Source organism: Mobula hypostoma, chromosome 8 (assembly GCF_963921235.1).
Source record: "Mobula hypostoma chromosome 8, sMobHyp1.1, whole genome shotgun sequence".
NCBI classification, from domain to species: Eukaryota; Metazoa; Chordata; class Chondrichthyes; order Myliobatiformes; family Myliobatidae; genus Mobula; species Mobula hypostoma.
The window spans coordinates 78,893,682-78,918,344 of record NC_086104.1 but is presented as its reverse complement, the minus strand read 5'-3'; the positions used below and the strand labels follow the sequence as shown (position 1 = coordinate 78,918,344).

Genomic DNA, 24,663 nt, shown 5'->3' with positions numbered 1-24,663 from the left:
GGGGCCTAAGAACTCAAAGGGGATAGGAATCATATTACCACAAAAATCTCAGCCACGATGAAGTCAACTACCTGTGCATGAGAGAGTCAGATGCCTGAATTTACCAGAATATTTGTATTGACGTGTAAGCAAAATCATATTCTATACATATTGTGTCTGTGTATACATAAATGATTGAATGAAAAATAATCAAATTACATTATTTTCTAATATCTAAATGACTCTTCCAATGGAAAATCATGGTGTATCCTACTTCAAATACAGCTATGTTTTATTGTCTCAAGAATATTAGCACCATCAAGTATTTTTTTTCAGTGTGACTATCTTTAATCTGGCAGGGGGGGGGAAAAAAAAGGACAAATCGAGATATAACAAGATTTCAGGAAAGAACATTCAAATTAGGAACAAGACCAGGCCATTTGGGAACTGATTGGGTCTGAAATCCAGGAAGAAGCGGAGAGCTTTGAGACCTTCCTGATGGGTGATGGAAGTATATAGGGACTGGACATCCATGGTGAAAATAAAGTGGTGGGGGCCAGGGAACTTAAAATCATCCTGATGAAGGGTCTCGGCCTGAAATGTCGACTGTATCTCTTCCTAGAGGTGCTGCCTGGTCTGCTGCGTTCATCAGCAACTTTGATGTGTGTCATTTGGCACTTTTGAGTCTGCTCTACCAGTGCCAAGATTCTGATCGATATTCTACTTTAATGTCAATTTCCTGCATTATTCTCATATCTTTTAATTATCTTAATAGCTGAAAAATCTATGAAACACTGTTTTGAATCAATTCAGTGACTTGGCCTTCATGACTTGGTAGAGAATTTCAAAGGTTCACTGCCCTCTATGTGATGAGATTTCTCCTCTTTTCTTGTACAGGATTGCTTTCCCTTTATTTAGATTCTGTGAACCCACCCCCACTCTTCAAGATGCACAGTCAGAGAAGGCGTGCTTCTTGCATGCCGCCTTCTAAGGATTATGTTAAAATTCAATGAAATTTCTTCTCATTGTTCAGTAACTCTAGAAAATAGTCAGAAAAATGGTGCAGATATCGGTGTTGTTGTGTCACAGTTCTTGGAAACCGAGTCTAACCCTGACCCTTTGTGGAGCATGCATATTCTATAAGGGAATATGTGAATTTCCTCTGGGTGCTGCCGGCTCCTTCTCCATGCTGGATAGATAGTTAATTGACTGTTGTGCATTGCCCCAAGTGTAGATGGGTGGAAGAAGAATTGGGGTGGGGGTAGGGTAGAAGTTGGAGGAATGGGAAAATGAGATTGCTGTTAGTGGGTGCTTATTGGTTGCTACCGGTATACCTGGAAAGCCTGTTTCTGTACTCCAGGACTCCGTCATACAGACCTAGTCCACTGAGTCATTTCTCTGATCCTGGTTTAGAAGCTTCAGTGTACTTCCTCTTTGGCAAATTGGTATTTTTTTAGGTAAAAAAGGGGATCAAATATAATGTTTGAAGTTGTCCACTTGGGAGCAAAAAAACAGAAAAGCAGATTTTTAAAAAATATATATTTCTGGGAGATTGGGTGATGTTGATGTCCAGTAGAATCAAGGTGCCCTTGTACACAATTACTTAAAGCCAACATGCAGGTTCAACAATCCTTTAGGAGGGTAAATGTTGGGTTTGTATTGTGTAAAGTTTTCAAGTGACAGTAAAGAAGTCTTAGTGCAATTATAATGGCCTTGATGAGACCAGAAAAAAATGCTCCTGCACTGAATACTGTGAAATGATGCTGTTGGATTGTAAGGGCTCGTCTTGCAAAAGAAACACAAACACCCCTCACTCTCTTCACTAAGTTACAGCAGCACTTTATGAGCTCTTTTTTTGCCTGTGGATTCTGAAAAAAAGATTTATTTTTGTTTGCTTTGTCACTCAACTGTTTTTAGAGAACTATTTCCCTACTGCTGTTGAAGGCTGCTGGTGGTTTGAAGTAATGTATGAGCTCTTTCAAAGGCTGTCGGAATTTCCTGTTTCCCTATTCTATCATTTTAGAACAATTTTGTCTATCTTATTTATTTCAAAATAATTTCTGGTATTCTTCCTCCTTAAAGCTAAATCAACACTAGTGTTAATTCTTGTTATGACAATAAATAGATTGTTGCCAGATTGGGGCCTTGGTAGTCTTACAGTCACAAAATCCATCGAGATTTTGAGAATTTGCTCTCTGATTCACTTTGGCCATGACTTTCTTTCACGTTTAACCATTATTGTGCAAGCCAAACTCAAATAAAAGACAAATAATTTTGTCTGCCAACAGAGCATTTCTTGGCTGTTATTAAGCCATTGTCATCAGCTCCCAACTACATTTGCCAATAAATTTTCACTTGTCAAGTCTGTTTTGCCAGGAGGGGAAATTAGCCATTGCATTTATTTTATTTATTGGTGATGAACTGCAGCAAAGCTAAGCATGGGATCTACCTTTTTAATAAAAAGGACAAAACCAGATCTATCTTCAACAGAATGCAGTCTAACATCTTACATCATAACTTCCAGACCTAGTAAAGGTCGTTTAGCTTCCGTGGAGAGCAGGACCTTTAAGTTGCCAACAATGACTTTGAAATATAATATTGGCTCAATTCCAAATTCATTTCATTTATGTACAGGGTAGGCATAAATGCAGTTGGGTCACAGAGATATTTTTACAGTGGGTAGCTGAAGAAGACAGATTACAATTGTATGTTCCCAATTTAACAGAATCTACAGCTGAGTTTTGAAGAAATTGAAATAGCTGCAAGAAGTTAAACTGCATGAAGGTTCGTGAGTTGAGAAAAAATTGTTTAAAATCTCAACCATCCAGGAGAGATGCAATGGTATAGAAAATGCAGGTTAATTAGTGTCAATTGAAGGTGTGACCTGGCAGTCTTGTGATAACCCATGCAGTTCAGTTGTATATTATTTGCTTAAAAAGTTGAACGTTTGGACTTTTTTGATCAGTCAAAAACTGCAGTTACATTATAGTGATATGCAAAACAAGTTAGGTAATTGAACTTTTTCATGTAACCTTCTGCCGGACTTATTATGTGGAAATTGGGTAATATGTTTGCTGATATCCTTATTGGAAAAGACAGCCGAATAGCTTGTGGGTATGTAAGTGCCTCATAGAAACATTTTCTTCTTTTATAGAACCATTGTACTGTTTCAAACAACAAAAATAAAATTGTAGTCTTGAAGTCGAAAATAATTTAAATAATAGTTGTCATGTTTTGACGTTATCTTTTGCAGCTTAGCATGCCAGGAAGGTTACAGATCTTCCCTGATGCATGGAAAAGATTTCACCATATGGGCTCATAGCTGAAGAAATAGGTTATTGTATGAAACAGAAAATACTGAGATACACTTATGAACCCATAGTAGTGTAAAATGAATGCCATTTGCTTTCAGCTATTTATCAGTCTGGCATTGAAATTGTAATTATATAATTTATGTAGATACGGTACGTGTAGAGCTATAATTGAGTCCTTGACTGTTTATTTGACATGCGGTGAGAACTTAGATTGGATCATGGGGAATCAAAAACTGGGGATGTTTGTCTCAAAGTAATGCTGTAATTGTCCAAACTCCCAGTGTCACACCCTGCTTCAAGCAATTTGATCTCTATCACACATCAGGAATAACAACCGAGACGCACAGTTTTAAAGAGGAATGCATGCACGCTGGATTTTTTTTATATGGGCTTTGATTAAGTTAGCATCCTATTCATTGAAGAGACTGTCTTTCTAATCTCAGAGGATAAAGGAAAATATGCAACTATCATCAGGCTGAAGAAGTTTGAAAGCAAAAGCAAAGTACTGTTTTTAAAATACAAAACAAAATTAAAGGGGAAAATGTCAAGAATGCAATATTTAAAAAAACCTTGTTCCAATTGTAATATATGCTGAAAGTGCAGGAAGTATTGAACAGATCTGGCAGCATCTTTGGAATGCGACATAGGAAAATGCAGATGATGGAATTGGGAGCAAGAACAAACTGCTGAAGAAAGTTGGTCATGCAGCATCTGTGGAGGCAGAGGGATAGTCAACATTTTCAACTGAGATCCTGCATCAGGACTTTATTGAGGGGAGATAGTCAATATAAAGACACACGTCACTTCTTCATAGAGGCTGGCACCCCTCTACTCTCTAAATCCTGCTGCAGGGCCTCTCTCCAAAACATAAACCATCCTCTGCTGATGCTGATGCTGCCTGACTAGCTGAATTCTTCCAACAGCTTGTTCTTTGTGGAATATCAGTTTTAATTAGAATTCTCTCTACTGTAACTGCCTGACTTGTTGAATCGCTGCAGTATTTTCTGTTTAAATTTTCTGTATTTGAAGTTTTGTTTTGCTTTTTGCTTATTACAAACATGATTCCAGTATGAGGCTGCCCAAATAGCTCACTCGTGCTTTGTACTGCACATTTGGTCCTTTTTAAAACATTTTTCATAGTTATGTTTTCCCCATTCCCTGCTACAGCTATTATCCGCTCTGAATGTTTAGGTTCATAATGGGCTGGAGTTTCAAGAGTACTATGCTCCTGAGGTTTCTTGTGAAACTGATTCTTCATAGTTGAACCAAGAAAATAAGCATTGGTAATTTCAAAGTCAAAGTTGAATTATTTCTCACTTGCACAAGTACATCTATGCACAACTGTAAAGAAAAACTTACTTGCAGCAGCATCAGATGCACCTAGCATCAAATATGCAGCATTGGATTATTTGGCTGAGTTAGACATCGTCATCTCAAGCCCATAGCCCACTGTATCCCGAGTGTGAAGGTCTGGGCAGGATCAGTGATTATTACCCAGGAACGGAAATGCTCTGGGTAATGGTTCTTCCTTACCAGGAATCTCAAAACAAGACATAATTGAGATCAAACACAGGAGGTTCTGCAGATGCTGAAAATCTTGAGCAGCACACACAAAGTTGTGGAGAAACTCAGCAAGTCGGGCAGTATCCATAGAGGGAATAAACAGTTGGCATTTCAGGCTGAGATCTTTCGTCAGGATCGAAAGGAAGGAGGCAGAAGTCAGAATAAGAATTTGGGTGGACGGGAAGATTACAAGCTTGGCAGATGGATGGGTTAGGAACAGGAATTAAGCAAGAAGCTGGGTGGTTATAGGTGGAAGAGGTAAAAGGTTAAAGAAGGAACCTAATAGGAGAGGACACTGGACCATGAATAAAGGGAAGGAAGAAGGGAATTTTCAGTCTTTCATTGGTATCACCAGATTAATTTACTTAATAATGCCTTATTTTCTTTGTTCTGTTTCAAAATTGTAGTTTTCATTAATATTGATCCTCTTTTCACTACTGTGTCCAAACCTACCCTGTTTTTATATGTTCAACTGGGGAAGTCTATTAATATGTGAATGTACTGTTTGACAATTCATAAAGCAATCCATCAGCTGTGTTTTGAAGTAAATGTCAAAGTCTGTTTAGTTTGTAATGAGTGTGTAATGGGAGGTAACTGTTGTTTCACAGTCACTAAGCTTTTCACCAATTTAACATTGACCGGTATTACATTCAACATTAAAGAACGGATTTACAATGGTAAAGAGCCTTTAGAAAACAAATCCCAAATAATAACCCACAAACATAGTTGAGATATATTGTTAGATAATCTATCTTTGTACTGACTGAGAGATCATTTTTGTTCAGGTCAGCTCTAGTACTTTTCTTTAAGTGATAGTTATATATATTTTAATCCGCCTGTAGAATAGACATGGCAATCCAGTAACAGGAAATTGTATTGCTGGAAATACGAAATAAAATAAAAAATGCTGTTCAGCGGGTCAGGCAGCATACTGTATGTGGAGAACCATATCGAGTTGATGTTCGATGACATTGTGTCAGAATGCGATGAAAAGTCAACCTGAAACCTTAACTCTGCTTCTTGCTTCATAGTTGTTGCCTGACCTGTTGAGTGCTTACAGCATTTTCTGCATTTTATTTGAGGATAAATGGGACCTTGGCATAACATCTCATTTGTAAGAGGACATTTCCCAGATTACTGTCTTAAAGAGTCTTTGAAGTTATGTGGTTAAGTTTTCAAGTGGAGTTTGTAACTTCAGCTTCCTAGCTTGAAGCCAAGAGTGCCACCGTTTAACCATGTCTATCAATGGAATCAGAATATTCTTTGAGAAAAGAAGGATAATGGTATGTTTATAACTCAGTATATGAAGTCGATTTGAAAGACACAAGTGAATGCAAGAGATCAGAATTGACTCTCTGATCTTTATGGTAATATGCTTTTCATTTCGACATAAAAACTCGGTGTTAAATATATCATTAAAACCCCTATGGTGAAATTATTCCTTGTATCACAAAATTTCGTATCAAAAAATTCATGGTACTTTGAACTGTGGATTTGGGTTATTATAGATTGACAGCTCGAAAGTGAGTGGGTGGTGAGTACTATTTTGCTTGCATTAAGCACTGAGTTCTATTTGAGCCTTGTTTTTTTTACCTCAGTAAATATGATTTTATATGAAAGAAATACATTTGTCAATTGTGAGTGAAATGTTGCTGCCAAGGCTGAAAAGTTGCACTTCTAATGCATTGTCATGGGGTTGACATTGTTTGTGTATTTTCTGGCATGATAATAGGATCAGAGATTAGTGAAATGGGCAGTTGGTTATTAGCTGTTTGGGTGTGTTTGTGTGAATAGAAAGCAGCTGAATGGCTGAGAACCAACTACATCAAATAGGCAGTCTTCATGCAGATTTAAAAAAATTACAATCATTAAACTGTTTGGAATATCCTTCTGAAGATATCGAAGTCTTGTCTGCGACATTGGCTATTATGCACAAGTTTGGAAGCCTGCCCATTTCTGCGCAATGAAAGATTAGACTACTAAACACAGAGCTGTGTTGGAAGAAATCTGGAGAGAGGAGCTACAGAGAAGTTATTGCTTAGTGACACTTGGACTGTGAAAGAAACTGGACATTGTACTGTTCTCTTCAGCTGTGGTGTTGATATACAAGGGTAATTGCGACCATTAGCATTCATTTCCAATAATGACTATCAATGAAAGATATAATATGTAATTTGATTTGCAGCAGAAATTTATTCTGAGATGGTGCTGTATTGCAAGTGTGATGGGTGACTGCTCTGGTTTCTTTGGCTCCTTTGTTTGCCCACAGTAACAGTTGGGGTGAGGGGGGAATGGAAAGCTGGGCTTGTGATTGCACTAAGCTAACTGAGGTAAGCCAGATGGCTGAAGGAATGGGGAGCACAGTGCATGAACACATTGTATTTAAGAATAGTTGCATGTACAGTATTGTCATGGACAATAATGCTTATTCAGTTGCCTCTCAAACCACGGTCAGTGGATAATTTGCCTTCTAGATTTCATTCATTCATCAAATAGATTCCTGGTATGTTAACTTTCTTTGTGTTTACTTCCTGATGACATTAATGATTACTAAAAAAAGATATGAAATTAAGATACTGACAGTATAACAGCTGCTACTGATTCCCTAGGTGTGATGCCACAGCAAACAATTTTTTTCTAGATCTTTCTCTTCACAGCTGGAGAAAAGTGTTCATTATGTGACTGTTCCCAGAATAAGTTTGGAAGGAACTGCTTTGTTCTTCCTTTGTGAATTCGATGCACATCTTGAAGGACATTTGTATAATTTATACGTTGCAGACATATCACCTACAATTCAGATTTAATGTATTAAATATGCAACATTGAAGTAGAAGTATCAGCACTATAATTTAGAACCAAATTTTTGAAAAGTAAGCAATGATACATCAGCTGTTACTGTTAAAATAGCCACCTAATGGTAATTGCAGTGTAATAACTCATATCACAGTTATCATAAACAATTTGTGTGTCATTGGAGCTACATTACAAAAGCTTAAGCTGTTTGCTCAGATACTAAGAATAACCTAGTTAACTTCTCATGATTAATAACTGAATTGGATCAGCATTTAATTGTGCATCACACACAAAAAATGCTGGTGAACGCAGCAGGCCAGGCAGCATCTATAGGAAGAGGTACAGTCGACGTGTGCATGTCCCTTTAAAGCTAGAACCAAAGAGGTTTCTTCTGTCTTGCATTTACATTGCTTTTTAATGTGTCCTTAGGATATTCTAAAGGACTTGAAAGTTGATAAATTACTTTTGAAGTGGAGTCTGCATATTTAAGCAGGCAATTGTACCAGTCGTTTTGCCAAATTTGTCATCTTAGTATCTCATTTGAAAGATAGCATTTCTGTGAAAAAGCTGACGTGTCAGTCCCGATTCAGAGCAGGAGTCATTTAGAGAGTGGTGGCCCTTGATTTGGACTGAATAGAGAAAGTATTTAAATGATCTAAATAGGCATATTCTAAAGTTAATGAATGCTAATTGCTTATGGCAATTAGTGGGTTGGCAGAAACTTCGGTCCCTGCCATTAGTGAAGACCCAGGCGATCATATCAGAAGTTAGAGGACACTCTTTCTCAAATTCAATTTAAGGTTGCAAGCAATTTAATTCAGCCTCAGGCACTTGCCAAAGATGGATGGGGAGTGGGTGGGTAAGGAAGCTAATTTGTAGTGGGATTGAAGATCATATCTTTGAGACATCTAGCTGGTGAAGAGTTCTCTTCCGTGCTTGAGCCACGTGTTTGGACATTTGCCCCAGTTATGCCTATGAAGGGTGGTATTGAATTATGGTTTGAATTTACTCAAACATTGTGCCCGGCAATATTTTTCTACTTCTAAGTGCCCACTGTTTTCTAAATTTTATGAAGAGCAGTAACTATTTATGGACAAGGTACCGAATAACTGTCAACACCCATGCCATATGTCAGCAGGATTCAGCTCTTTAACAATAACAGACTTACAGAAACAGCTGAGAAGTCAAAAATAATGAACAGAATTTCTGTGACTTTTTTTTAAAAAAGGGAGTATGGTGCAGTGACGTTATTGCAGAATCTTTGGCGTGTATAAATTAGTAGCACCAGATATAAAATGAAAACAAATTAAACTTCCTGTGGAATTCATTCAGACAGAATACTTGCATGCCTTGATGGTACTTCTTTATAAATGAATGGCTAATAAGATCAAAGTCTGCTGCCTCAGATTGCAGCTGCTATTAACCTGCAGACCAGAAATGTATAATATGGCTTATCAGACCAGAAAGTGCCCTGAGTTCAAAGGCCTCAACTTTTCCACAGTTTGCACCTGAACCATCAGTTGGCTGCCCTTGACTGAACCAAGAAGGAGCATAATTACTGTGTTGCACGAATGTAGGTAATGAAATCTGGAAACCACTTTCCAGCTGCATTTGGTCGTGACCTGGAGTTCACTGCCCAAACTGTGCTAGAAGCAAGTCCAATAATCACCTTCAAAAAAAAAAGGATTTGGATGAACACTCAAAAGAGGAAAATGTGCCTGGGTGAAATGGACAGTTCTCTCAAGAGATGGGATGGGCTTGACAGGCTGGAAGTCTCTCTGTACTTTGCCCCTGCATGATTCATGAGGCTGTGATATACGTACCCTTCTGATGCTATTACGCTATTACAGTTACAGGGGCGTTGGAGTTCAGAGTTCAATTCTGGCGTCCTCTGTAAGAAAGTTTATACATTCTTCCTGTGGGTGTATGTGTGTGGTTTCCTCTGACAGCCCAAAGACATACCGATCCGAGTCAAGTCAAGTTGCTTTTATTGTCATTTCAACCATAACTGCTGGTACAGAACACAGTAAAAATGAAACAACGTTCCTCCAGGACCTGGTGCTACATGAAACAACACAAAACTACTCTAGACTTCAGAACTACACGTGACTACATAAAGTGCACAAAACAGTGCAAGACAGTACAATAATTAATAAACAAGACAATAGGCATAGTAAAGGACAAATTACAATATAATGATGTAAATGTAAACAATGTTTTAGCAGGATTTGAGAAAGAAATGAGCAATAATTGCAAAGGTTAACAGGTTAATTGTAAATTGTCCTGTGATTACGCTATGGGTTTAAATCGGTGGGTTGCAGGGTGACTCAGCTTGATGCGCCGAAAGGCGTTCCTTACTGTATCTCTAAATAAAAAGACAAAGGCTTTGAGTCTGCTTGTGAGATTTACAATAGCTATATAGTGCATGTTCTTAAAATGGAGACGAAACAGGAATAGAAGCAAAAATGACTGTGCGGGTACCCTGAATCAAATGTGCTTGGTAGAGCACATGGTATCATTGGTAAGGTAACAGTTCAAGTGCTTTCTGGTAACATGTTGGTATATCTTGGAAATCAGCGTAAGTATTGTTTGCAGTTTACAATTGATCATCACTTGATAATATATGCTGCTCAAATTGCAGTTTCTTGAATTCATTTTGCGTTGTGGGATTAATTCATTTGTCTGAAATTTCCACAAAATATTAACTTCTTGCATCCTATTGCTAACTTGGGAAAGTGCAGATTTGAGAAGTTAACTGAACGTCAGTCCTCAGTGAGGTACATGGTTAATTAGGGAGGGGTGAGCTTTGGAAAAATTATCAATAAAGTGTAAGCAATCTTTTATTTGTAATCTCTTCATTTATCCCCTTATCTGGGGGAATTGAGTTCATTGGTGGAACATAATTCACAAATCTGATTCCCAAGAGTGGACTGTTCAACTGTGAGTCTTGGTAAATGCTGATCAGCTGTATGGCTGAAAGGGTTATCATTCTAAAGGCTCATCATGATCTCGCTCAGCATGTACAATTCCAGCCAGGGTTACTGGATAATGATCACAGATGGGAATGCAGCCAGCATTCTTCTTCTGAATCCAGTGGCGCCAAGGCTGATTGTTATGTCCCTAGAGCTACTCAGTCAGGTCATCTAAGTCAGAACCAGTTAAGTGATTGAACCTCTTCTGAACTCGTAGGTCTTTCGCTGTTGCAGTTTTGCTTTGCAATAGCTTAAAATATCTTTTAAAAACCTGCAGTTGCTAGCTATCTGAAACAGAAATGTAACCGCAGATGCAATATTATGTTGCCCTTTTGCCTCTTCTCTTCCCTCCAAGGACTGAAGCATTCTTTCTTGGTGAAGCAGTAATTCACTTCACTTCTTCCAATCTAGTGTACTGCATTTGGTGTTCATAATGTGATGTCCTCTACTTTGGAGAAACCAAAATCCGGACAGGTGATTGCTTTGCTTCAATCCTCAAGAGTGACTGTGGGTTTTCTGTAGCCTACTACTTTAATTCTTCATCCCAATCCCACTCAGACCTATTTGTCTGTAGCTTCCCATGGTTTACAATGAAGCCCAGTACAAATTTGAGGAAAAATGTCTCATCTTCCTTTTGGATGAGATAGCTAATTCTCAGACCTCAGGTAACTTAATTTCTCCATCTGTATCAGAACTTTACGTTTCTCTTTAAGTCATCCATCTCTGAAAATCACTCAGTATTTTTCTCTTTAGTACAGCCTGACCAGCTGTTTTATGACCAACAGCACAGAATTCAAATAAAGAAACAAAATCACCATCTAACTTCAATCCATTTGACTTGTCTCACCCTATCACAGTTATTCCCCTTTTCCTCTCTATCCATCTCCCAGTCATCTCCGCAACTTAAAACTATCTCCCTTTTCCAGTTGTTATAGTCTTTGACCTGAAACATAGCTACTTTTCTTTCCACAGCTGCTGCCTGACCTATTATCTGTTCTTGTTGCAATAATTTAAACTGCAGCCAATAATCTATGCAGTTAGACCGACAAACTCTCTCAGCCTTACCTTATAATCAGCTAAACTAACGTGCAAGAGTGATCTTTGTATCACTTGTATGCTATTTCTCTCTCCAGTCCTACAAAGATATTCCATTCTACTTCCCATTTGCCTCCCACTGCAGGCCTATCATGACAGAGAAATTGATGAAAATGAAACTGTGTTGCATCTTGAAGCTCAGACTGAACTGATCCATTACAATCCCACTTACATGGTGTATTGGCTCAGAGTTTGTAGCTAGCCCTCTCTATGTCAGCACCTTAAATTTAAACAGGAGGGTGTGCACTGCCCCCTTCCTGCAGTCCATGACCAGTTATTTTGTTGTGCTGACATCGAGGGTGAGTTTGTTGTCATGACACTTTGTCAGTAGGCTCTCTGTTCCTTTCTGTACTCCGACAACCATGGTTGGATGTCGGGCCAGCAAACCAGTGAAGATGAGGGTTGATGGCCCCACCCCACAGGGTTGGAGATTTGTCAGTGGATTCCAGGACTGGAATTCTATGCAGGCAGTAACCTTCTACGCACACAAATTAGCAAGACCAGAGTTCGAGGCCTAGTGTTCGGAGCCTTCATCTAGGATCCTCACTTGTTGTCATTGGCAAGTCCTGCGGTCGCAAATGAAGATCAAAGCTATAAGATTGATCAAAGTCTTGGCCTAGTGGCCAGGGCCTGAGTTTGCGAATCTGCTGGAGAAGTTAAAGGCCTAATGTCTACAAGTCCAAGTCCACTGAAGGATGGAGGCTGAAAACGGCCTGTCCTGGGGTTGAAGGCCTCCGTGTGTAGGTAGGTAGGTAGGAGGGAGGTACGGGGCTTATTTTGCCATTCAACCAACACACACAAAATGCTGAAGGAACTCAGCAGGCCAGGAAGCATCTATGGAGAAGAGTAAACAGTTGATGTTTCAGGCCGAGACCTTTCGTCAGGACTCATGATGAAGTCTTGTTTCATCATGAACAACTTATTTCTCTTGTTTGTTATTTTACTGTTGTTGCTCTGTTACTTGTGTTTTCTGTATTGTTCTGCTGAGCATAGTGCGCATGCTATGCTGGCAATGGAATGTGTGGCAACGCTTAAGGGCTGCCTCCAGCACATCCTTGAGTTGTGTTGGTTGTAATGTAAGTAACGCATTTCACTGTATGTTTTGATGTATGTGTTGTAAATGAATAGGAGTCTGAGGTGATGCTGCCTATCCTTACTGATTGCAACCTGTTGGTCAAGAAGTCAAGGATACAAAATAATGGAAATTATTTGCATATTTAGATTTTTTTTAATTCCCAAGATTTTCTAAAGGAATAACAATATACAAAAATGACATTATGTTTTATGGCCAGAGAGATGGTAATTACGGTTATCGTAATTATAGTTAAGCGGTAGTAATTATGGCTATCTTGATAAATTTACAAGTTCATATCTTAAAACTTGGCAATATTGGTGACATAATGTAGTATGTTGGGTGCATGTCAGTTTGTAAATCTATTGAAGCTTGGAATGAAGTTTAATATCACTGACATATGCCATGAAATTTGCTGTTTTGCTGCAGCAGTACAGTGCAAAACAAATTATGATAAGTTACAAAAAATAAATAAATAGTGCGAAGGAGGAATAATGAGGTAGTGTTCATGAACTTTTCAGGAATCTGATGGCAGGAGAAGAAGCTGTTCCAAAAATGTTGAATATGAGCTCCTATCACTCCTCTTTGAGGGTAGTATTCAGAAGAAGGCATGTTCTGAATGGTGAGGGTTCTTACTGCCTTCTCTTAAATGGCCCTGAATACAAGTCTGGGAAGTGCATAGTACAGTTTGTAAACTTAAATGAAAATTTCCACAGCATTATTTCATTTCTACTTATCAAAAGGAGAAAAAGGACAAATACCTAGCAGCAAAAATGAATTTCAAGTGTGATCAGGATCTTGGGGTCTTGAATAATAATTTGGTGGATTTTCTATTTTTGAATCGCCAGTGAACTTACACGTTGTACTTTTCTTCATTAGAACAGAATGGAACCTGCTCTTGATTTTATTGAAATCTGCTCTCTCTTTGTCACTGGGGAGTGAATTATTCTTCTTTCTATTTTCCTTTCTCCCAGTAGCAGCAGATAATCTATTAGTAGTAGAGAAAGGATTTAATTAATTTTCCTTTTAGAGAACAAATGATTACCTAAAAGCAAATGAGGGATTTGAACCTGCGCTTGTCAACCATAGGATCAATGCATTCCTGGGGCTGTAAGCACCAAACTTAGAATTCCACCCATTCTTTCCCTGTTATTAATGAGTTTTCTGGCCTTAGTGACCGTTAATTTTTAGGAGCTTTCAGGTCTGCAAACTATTAAGTATTAGGATACAAGGGATACGGAAAGGACGTTATTACATCTGTAAATGAAATTCAGAATTATTTGGTTGTGCTTGTGCCAAAAGTTATGACATTTCTCATTGTAGGCTGCATTGAACAATTTGATTGGTCAAATAAGGGATCAAAATGAATATTTTTATTCAATTGCTTGATGTCGGTCGTTCTGACAAGACCAGCAGAAGGTAGATAAGTCACCTGGACCAGATGGCCTGTAACCTCAGGGTTCTAAAAGAGCTAGCTGAAGATCTAGTGGAGTCATTAGTAATGAACTTCAGAGTATCATGAGATTCTGGAATGGTTCTGGAGGACTGAAAATCGCAAATGCCTCTCTGCTATTTAGGAAGGGAGGGAAGCAAAAGGCTGGACATTATAGGCCAGTTAGCCTGACGTCTGTAGTTGGCAGGATGTTAAGAGTCCATTTTTGAGGATGAAGTTTTGGGCCACTTGAAGGCACAGGGTAAAATGGGCTGAAATCAATGTATGGTTTCCTGGTTTAATATTACTGACATATGTCGTGAAATACCTAGGTTTGTGTGTCTTCAGGCTCCTGTACTACCTTTTTGATGGTAGCAATGAGAAGAGGACATGTTCTGGGTGATGGGTCCTTGATGGTGGATGGCACCTTTTTGAGGTATCACATCCTGAAGACTTCCTTGATGTTAGGGAGGCCAGAGCTCATGATGCTGCAGTGCCAAGCAAACCCTGACAACCCCGATTTAACCTTAACCTAATCATGGGACAATTTGCAATAACCAATTAACCTATCAATGCATCTTTGGACTGTGGGTGGAAGCTGGAGCACCCGAAAAAAACCCATACATTTCATGGGGAAGACGTACAGAAATTCCTTACAGAGGACACCAGAATTCAATTCCAAACTCTGACCCCCAAACTGTAATAGCGTTGTGCTAACTGCTACACAACCATGGCACCCTTGTTTACTTGAATTTTTAGAAGGCCTTGGACAAGGTGTGCCGCACATAAGACTGATAAACAAGTTAAGAGCTCATGGTATTACAGCAAAGTTACTAGCTTGGGCAGAAGATTTCTGAGTGGCAGAAGGCTAATACTGATAAAAACAAAGAGGGCTTTCTCTAATTGGCTGCCGATGACTAGTGGTGTTTGGCAGGGGTCAGTGTTGAGTCCACTGCTTTTCACGTTATATGTTACTGATCCAGATGATGGACTTGATGGCTTTGTGGCCAAGTTTGTAGATGATACAAAGATAGATGGAGGGTAAGGTGGTGTTGAAGAAGCAGAGAGTCTGTAGAAGGGCTTGGACAGATTAGGAGAAAGAGCAAAGAAGTGGCAGACGGAATACCCTGTAAGGAAGGGGATGGTCATGCAATTTGGTAGAAGGAATAAAGGTGTAGACTATTTTCTAAAGAGGGAGAAAATTCAGAAATTGGAGGGTCAAAGGGACTTGGGAATCCAAGTGCAGGATTGCTTAAAGGTTAATTTGCAGGTTGAGTCGGTAGTAAAGAAAGCAAACACAAAATAAACGATAGCGTTGGTTTCAAGAGGACTAGAATATGGAAGCAAGGATGTAATGCTGAGACTTCTTGAGGCATTGATCAGACCACATTTGGAGGACTTGAACAGTTTTGGGCCCCTTATCTGAGAGAGGTCGTGCTAGCATTGGAGTGGGTAAAGCGGAGCTTTATGAGAGTGATCCCAGGAATGAAAGGTTTAGCGTGTGAGGAATTTCTGATGGCTCTGGGACTGTACTTGCTAGAGTTCAGAAAAATGGGGGGGGTTGGGGGGGGTGGTGGCAGGATCTCATTAAAGCTTACTGAATTTTGAAAGGCCTAGATAGAGAGGACGTCGAGAGGATGTTTCCAATAGTGGGGGAGTCCAGAGGGCCCAGCCTCGAATAAAAGGATGACCCTTTGGAACAGAGGCAAGGAGGAATTTCAGCCAGAGGGTGGTGAACCTGTGGAACTCATTGCCACAGTCAACTGGGGAGGCTAAGACATTGTGTGTATTTAAAGTGGAGATTGATAGACTCTTGATTATCAAGGACCTCAGAAGTTATGGGAAGAAGGCAGGAGAAGGGGGTTAAGGGGGAAAATAAATCAGCCACGATCGGAATGCAGAGCATTCTCGATGGGCTAAATGGCTTAACTTTCCTCCTATGTCGTATCGTCTTTGTACCTAGTCTTGCTGTGCTGGAACAGTATGACTGTGAAGACATACTCAAAGGTCAGTTCACATTGTTGTGTGTCTGTAATCACATAATATTTGGTCAGCATATTACCTTTCCTGGAGGAGTCAGGTAGATCTCTACCATGGTCATTGTTGTCAGCAATAGCATTTTTTAAATAAGAGTATTCAGTTTACTGAATTTAAGATTCCAAGCTGACAGGGTGATATTTAAATTTGTGTCTCCAGATCAATTATCCAGCCTTTTTGGCTGCTAGTAAATTCTATTGTATTTCATTATTTTTTTGTAAATTCCTGCAAGAAAATGAATCTCAAGTTAGGAAATGGTAACATTGTGTACGTTGATAATGAATTTACTTTGAACCTAATCACCATGCTATAGAATCTTCACAATGTTGCTAAATTTTTCACAGGACTAATCAGTCATTTGCTTTTGTTTCAGGTTTCTGAACAACCATGGCAAAAGCTTATGAGTTTCTGTGGCAGAAGCCTGTTCCAGCATTTTTGCAAGAAGGTGCTGTTTTTGACAGATATGAAGAGGTAAGTAACATGTTAAAAATAAGTGACTTTTTCAACATGATTAACGTAATAAGATTCCATTTTAGACTCAGGCCAAGTAGACCCATCACAAATGGCAGAAGTATTTTTTTTCTCTCTGATGGTCTTACCTTGTGAAATCACATAAATTGCAGGCTTTATTCAGTACATATTCTAATAGCAGCACAATGAAATCACCCATATAGGCACTATTTTCATGCTCTGGTGCTCTGTTTACCTGATGAAACCATGCCTATTCTGTACAGCAATGCATCAGTGTTATGTGTCTGACAAACAGAGTGGAAAGATTATTGCTTCTGGTGCTTGGAGCAGCAACATTGTAATATGCTCTTCATAAACACCCTATACACTATTACATCCAGCAAGTGGAGAAAATGCCTTTTAACTTGAAGGAAAAGAAATAATAAATGAGACCATTTGCTCAGGGGATTTAATTTTTAGAGTCAGTTCAGAAACCAACTAATTTGTATGAAATTCATTGAACTTGCAGAGCATGCCTTGAAAGATTATGAATCAAAATTCAGCAGAAGTGGTGTGCCAACATAATACCAGTTTGTAATAAATTAGAAAATCAGTATTAAGATCCTTTGTAGAATGGAACCTTAAAGCTGTGTTAATTTCTACAGCCTTTTCCTGACACTGCTTGGCCAGTCACAACCTGAAAAGGATATGTAGCCTTTTCTTCATTAACACAAGTGATCCATATTGAAGTACGTCCACCTGTTGAAATGCAAAGGTGGTTGTTCCATTTAAACATGAATAACAGGAAGTAAATGGAAGCATTTTAGGTCAGAACTGGTTGGCCCTTGTGACTAGTGTTATAGTGGAGCACTAAGCTCTCTCCAGATTCTATGGGCTCTTACCACCTGCTCCTTTCCAAATGGGACCAACCATTCTCCTGGCAGTTTATCTTCCAGCTAATTCTTCAGCTTTAATGGGAATCCTCCTTTGCAACCTGTGTTATCAGGAGTGATTAAAAACTAAAAACCTTGTTGCTTAATGCATTCAGCTCAAGCTCACATCCACCCCCTGCTCCCCCAGAAAAGCAATGATCTCGTTGGCCTACCTGAGAATAGCTGAGCCCATGAATTTATCCATTCAGCACCAAGAAGAGAGAAGCTGTAAGGACCATCCATAAATTTTAAAACAATCTGTAAGCTAATGAATGGACAAAACCTAGCAAGCAGCAAAAAAAGACAAAGACATCACACAAGTGAGGAGGTAATCTGAAAGATGATCAGTGAGTTTTCCACAGCTGATTTGGATCTTCCACTTTCGTATGCAGAGTATTCTCATTCAATGGTAGCTAATTGTTTTATTGCACTGGGTTGAATAGCTTTTTAGAATTTCTTTTAACTTACTCTAGTCTTCAGGGGAGCATCAAAGCCTCAGTGTCCGAGACCAAAACTCATAGATTGTTCGTTAGAGAATCAAAAGTTATGGGGTTTAGTATAAGCAAATCACATTGGACAAAAAATTAGCCATAATGTTTTTGAATAATAGAGCAGGCATGAGGGCCAACCTTTCCACTCTGGCTTCCATTTGTGTTGTATTCTCTTGATTCAATTTAATAAATCATAATATTGAAAAATGACTCTAAAATTAAATATGAAAAACAAGAGTTTTCAACTCATTAAAGCAAAAGGAATAATCTCTTCATATAAAATTGCTTCCTTCAAAAACGTTGGATGAATGCCCTTAAAGTGCTGTAAAATTCAAAGAAGGCAGATAAACATTCCTAAAATTCTTAGAAACCCTGAAATCCCCAAGCTAATAGTTATTGAACTGCCATTTGCTGGACCTTCCTGGAAGCTGAAGAATATACAGATTAAGTTCAATAGCACACAGTTTGAGAATATTATCAATCCAGTTTAGCAGGGACAGATCAGAGACCAAAGATGTAGGAATAAAGAATCCCAGAATAATGCCAGTTTGGTCAGCAGCAAATGTAAATTTTGAGGTTGAACAGTCCTTGTTTGCAACACACACACAGTGCTGGAGGAACTCAGTATCATGGAGAGTTAGCATTTTGGGCTGAGCCCCTTCATCAGGATCCTTCATCTTGTATTGGGTTTGCACATGAGCAAACCCTCATGTCTGATGCAAAGCAGGAGTCATTTGCAGATAACAAATTGTTGCCAGAAAAGTATCCTTAATTTGAGGCTACTATTTAAACTTCAGTTGACCGTATAAAAGTTTGAGAAAGCCAAAAGAATTAGCTCTATGGTTTTAAATATCAAAGTCATAGAGTAATATAAAACTCGGCCATGGAAGGTCACAAGCTTGGCTGCGAAAGGAGGAGGGTTGGGCATGGGGATAGCAACTCCATCCCATATAAACCCAGAGCTACAGCAATGGCAGCAGAAACTCCAAAACCCTTATCCCTGGGAGAGAAAGGATCTTCACCATATGAAGTCAGGTGGTGAAAGTGGAAACCACAGGGCTGATCAACCTTCTATCGCCCCAGGATGAAGGACTCTGGCTATCTGCTATTGGTGACCTCTGTCCCAGTAGGGGTGATAGGTTTAAGAAGATGAAGAAGAGTAGTATAGCGTGGATACAGGCCTTTTGGCCTAACAGCTTCATGCAATTTTACTATGGGTGACCAGGGTGCCCACCCATCTAGTCCCAATTTCCTGTGCTTGACCCATTCCATCTAAGCCCTGCCCTTGCTTATGCCTTTCTAGTGCTTCTTAAATAATACTTTTGTACCTGCCTCAATCATTTCTATCATATGCATCATCTGCTGAGAGAAAAAATAAAATGCCCCTTAGATCCCTTTTAAATCTTTACCCTCATCCTAAATCTGTGCCTCCTTTGGAGAAAAACGGCTACCATACACTTTGTCTATGCCTTTGATGATGTTATAAACCTCCATTAAGTTACCTCTCATCCTCCTACATTCTAAGAAATAAAGACCTAGCCTGCTCAACTTCTCCCTTAAACTCAGACCCTGTAGTCTTGGCAACATCTTCAAATCTTTTCTGCATACATATCAGTTTAACCACATCTTACCTATAACAGTGAAGAAGACTGTACACAGTACTCCAAGTGTACCCTCACCAATGACGACAGCTGGAACATAATTTCTCAACTCCGATACTCAGTGACCTGACAGGTGAAGGCCAATGTGCTAAACACCCTTTTCACTGTCTGTGACACCACTTTCAATGAACAGTGCACTTGTACTCTCAGATCCCTCCGTTCCGTTGTACTCCCTATTGCCTTAACATTCATAGTGCAAGTCCAGCGTTGGGTTGGCTTTCCAAAATGCATCACCACACACTTATCTTTACTGAAATCCATTTGCCACTCCTTGGCCCACTTCCCTAACTGATCAAAATCCCCCTGCAATCTATGATAACCTTCTTCACTATCAACAACAATCTCCAAATTTTGTGTCATCTGTACGCTTACTGATCAAGTCTTATCCATTCACATTCAAAGTACTTGCATAAATCATGATCAATAAGGGTCCCAATACCCATCCCTGTACCATACCAACAGCCACTGGCCTCCATTCCCACAAACAACTTTCAGTCACTACCCTCTGCTCCCTACCTTGAAGCAATTTTGAATCCATCTGACTTGTTCTCCCTGGATTCCATGGGACCAAACCTTCAAGACCAGCTTACTACAAAGGACCATGTCAATAACCTGGATAGACGATCTCTACTGCCCTATCCTCACCTACCCTTTTTGGTTACTGCTTCAAAAAAAAAGCTCTGAAAGATTCGTCAAACTCAATTTTCCATGCACAAAACCGTGATGACTTCTTATAACTTTAGGATGTCTATCCAAATTCTGGTAGATCCTGACTCTCAGAATTTTCTTCAGTAACTTTCCACTACTCATATCGGGCTGACTGGCCTGTAGTTCCCTGGCTTGTCTTTGCTACCCTTAAAGAAGAGGACAAACATTAGCCACCTTTCAGCCTTCAGGCACTTCACCAGTGGCAATGATGAAGCAAATCTCTGTGCAAGGGCCTTTACCTCGAGCCTCCCATTATCCAAGGTTCACTTTCAAGCTGTGGGGATTTATCCACCTTAATGAATCTAAGGCTATAAATACCTCCTTCCTGGTAATTTGAATATTTTTCAAAACATCACTTGTTTTCCTTATTTTTTGAGCAACTATGCTTTTCTCCTTCATAAACTGGGGAGAAATACTCAGTAAAAATCCCATCCATTTCCTGTGGGCCAAGACATAGGCAGTCCTGCTGTTCGCTAAGGGGACCAAATCTCTCCCCAGTTACCCTTTTACTCATAATATAGTGATAGAACCTCTTTGGATTTTTCTTAGTCTTAGCTGCTGGATCCATCTCATACCCTCTCTTTTCCTTCCTTTTTTCCCTCTTGAGTATTCTTAATCTTTTTAAAGTAATCAAGGGATTCTTTTAGTCCTGACCTTCTAAACCGAATTTATGCTTCCTTTTTTTTGACCAGAGCCTCAGTATCTCTTGGCAGCCAATGTTTTCTAAACTTAACCAGGTTTACTCTTCACCCTAACAGGAACATGCTGCTCCTGGATTTTTGCTACCATCCTCTTACAAGCTTCCCACTTGTTATTTGTTCCCTTCCCTTCAAACTGGATCATCCATTCAACCTCTGCTAGATCCTGTCTCATTCTGCCCTAATAAACCCTACTCCAGTTTAGTATGCTTACCTGTGGATCTGTCCTACCTTTTTCCATCACTGTCTCAATACTAATAGAATTATAGCCCCTAAAGCCAGAGTGCTCCCTGACTACAATTTAAGTTACCTGCCTTGTTCCCTAAGGGGAGATTCAATATTGATTCCATCAGCAAGTGTGGTGTCCTCTGTATGTAGATTCAGGACCATTAACTCTCTGGGTAATCCAGTCAATACCAAAGAAATTAAAATCACTTGTTGAGTAAACTTGGCCTTTTCTCCTTGGAGCGACGGAGGATGAGAGGTGACCTGATAGAGGTGTACAAAATGATGAGGGGCATGGATCGTGTGGGTAGCCAGAGGCTTTTTCCCAGGGCTGAACTGGCTAACATGAGGGGGCATAGTTTTAAGGTGCTTGGAAGTTGATACAAAGGGGATGTCAGGGGTAAGTTTTTCACACAGGGAGTGGTGGGTGTGTGGAATGCACTGCTGGCGGCGGTGGTGGAAGCAGATACAATAGGGTCTTTTAAGAGTCTCTTAGACAGGTACATGGAGCTTAGAAAAATAGAGGGGTGTGCACTAGGGAAATTCTAGGCAGTTTCTAGAGTAAGTTATATGGTTGGCACAACAATATGGGCTGAAGGGCCTGTAATGTGCTGTAGATTTCTATGTTCTATCTCCCACTAATACAGCCCTGTTATTCGTACAATTATGAGCAATTTCTGTATATATCTGCTTCTCAATTCCTGCCAACTACTTGGAGGGAGGGTATGTCTGTAATAGAACCCCACTAGAATGAAACTTCTCTTTTTCAAAGTTCTACCCATATGGCTTCATTGGAAGTTCCCCAAGAATGTCATCTTTAAGTACTGTTGTTATGTCCTCCCTTTTCAAACAGTCAGCAGCCCCTTCTCGCTTGGCTGTACCTCTGACATACCTGTAAACATCTGTATTCTGAAGTACTGAGCTATTGGTCCTGCCCTTCTCTGCCATGTTTCTGACATTGCTGTAACATCCCACTCCTCAGAGCTAATCCACGCTCTGAGTTCATTTGCCTTACCCATCAAACCTCATGCATTGAAATAACAGTTGTTTAACTAGGTATTCTTTTCCCTGCCTCTATTGTGTCCCCAGCTATCATGATTTCTAGAATTGCTCTCCCTGGCTACTGCTTTATCCCATGACTTGCTTTGGCTCAGAGTCTTATCCCCTTATCAATCTAGTGTGGACTTACCAGTGTTGCACTAGCTAATTTCCCCACAAGGACATCGGTATCTCTTTGGTTCAAGTACAAGCAGCTTCTACCCCAAAAGAGATCCCAATAGTCTAAGAACCTCAATCCCTGTCCTGCATCAGCTCCTCAGCCACAAATTCATCAGGCCTGTCTTTCTATTTTACTAGTTCATGACACTGGGAATAATCTGGAGATACTACCCTCAAAATCCTGCTTCTTAATTTCGTATCCAACTCATTTTGCAGAACCTCATCCCTTATTCTATCTATGTCATTTGTACCAGCATGTATAAAGGCCTCTGGCCGTTTGCCTTCCCAATTGAGAATTACCTCGCAGATATATCCTTGATCTTGGCACCCAGGAAGCAACACACCATCTGGACATAGAATCTCTGCAGCTACAGAATCTCCTGCCTGTTCCCTTCACTATTGAGTCTATCACTATTGCCCTGACTGACTACGTTCTGAGCCAGTTACCATGTCAGAAACCTGACTACTGCTGCTAGTCCCTGAAAGAACATTCCCCCTCAACAGTATCCAAAGAGTTTGTGAGTAAGTAGGTATGTCTGTTGTTCAGGAGGGAAGACCACAGGGGAATCCTACTCTAACTGCCTACTCCCCCTTCTGGTGACCATCCAGCTCCAGCTGCAGTTCCTTGATGTAGTCTGAGCAGTAACTTATAACTTATTAAGAGCATGTACTTAACAGGTAGATTGAATGGTCAGGCATGATCCACGTAATCTTGTGTCCAAAACCATAAAAAGGCAATTGCATAGAATGAACCTTGTGACACCAGCCCTCTATCTTGACCTTCTGCATACTTTTAGAACAAAAATAATTGGTTCACCCACAGCTCAAATTTCACAGAATGACTCTAGACAGCATAAGGGCTTCCTCAGGATGTGCACTGCTGTGTTCAATTTTAGGAAGAGATAGCAATTTAGCATTGTTTGATTGGGGAATTAGGCCTTCTATATTAAGAGTAGCTAAATATAGCAAAACCACTATGAATTGTGGAAAACTGTGGAAAAAAATTAATCCATACTATTTAGTCACAATGCACATTCTAAAAGCAAGCAAAATATCAGAATGGTGTAAATGTATTGGAAAAACTCAATTTGGCAACAGACAAAAAAAAAGATCAATGCCCTTATGCGACTTTGATTAATTATTGGGTAAATTTTTATCAAGTGCTTTTGGCACAGAGCTTCATGTGTGTGGTTGAATTCCCAATAAGCCACTCAGAGAACAAAGTTCTATGCCAGAAGCATTCATGGTGGAAATTTATTCTTAGATTAATGCTATGTAATAACAAATAATTCTATGGTAGTTTATTATTAAAATGCACTTTCTTTTGTCAACTTATAGAGTACAAAAGCAGATCTATAGAACATATTTTTGAGCATCTTCAGTGACACTTTGTTTCCAAAATTGTGTCTGATCCATGGGTGCACATTTGTAGAGTTATTTACAACTGATATTATTCTATTAAAGGGATGAGCAGATGCACAGTGAACATCTATCTCAACTTACAATGTTAATTTGATGCCAGTAAGACCATTAGGGAGCTCCGATCTTCAAACCATGTCACACAGCTGACCACACAGGAGGAACCTCATGCCTGTTTAAAGAAACATTAGCTACCTTACTTAGTTGTCAGTTGAGCCTTGCCTGTTGCTATAATTGAATGATTGTCTGGTACTTTCTGCAGTTGTGTCAAGTTGCCAGAATTAGCAGCAAGTAGTGTGGCAGGTGTAGCAGAGCAATTTTGATGCTTCTGTATGAGTCCATTATCTCCAAACATGGATGTAGGCATAGGCATTCCCATGAGCATTAAAGGGAAAATGAGCAAAGGTCACAGAAGGAAAAGCTGCTTGAAATGGTGATGAGGATGAAGGAAGCACTTCTCCGGCATTAATTCAACAAAGAACAATGTGTGACTGGCCTTGATCCACAATCTGCCAACTAAGTGTCCCTTTCCTGTGACCCACCTCTACCCCAATCCCCAGACCCCTCCCTTGGGTGATGAGCTTTGTCTTGAGATGATTAACCT

At 39.6% G+C, this 24,663-nt stretch overlaps 1 protein-coding gene across 12 annotated transcripts in view; it reads left to right on the top strand.

Moving 5' to 3' along the window:
* Positions 1–24,663, top strand: part of plcb4a (phospholipase C, beta 4a) — a 572,877-nt gene that overhangs the window by 315,444 nt on the left and 232,770 nt on the right. For 10 of the 12 annotated variants that reach the window (XM_063056176.1, XM_063056174.1, XM_063056175.1 and 7 more), the window contains one exon: positions 16,631–16,728. In XM_063056176.1, the coding sequence (XP_062912246.1) occupies positions 16,645–16,728 (84 nt within the window). In that variant the 5' untranslated portion in view covers positions 16,631–16,644. Of the gene's footprint in view, positions 1–2,725; positions 2,764–6,686; positions 6,968–16,630; positions 16,729–24,663 lie in introns of those variants that run through there. The other 2 variants (XM_063056179.1, XM_063056177.1) reach the window with 2 other exon arrangements.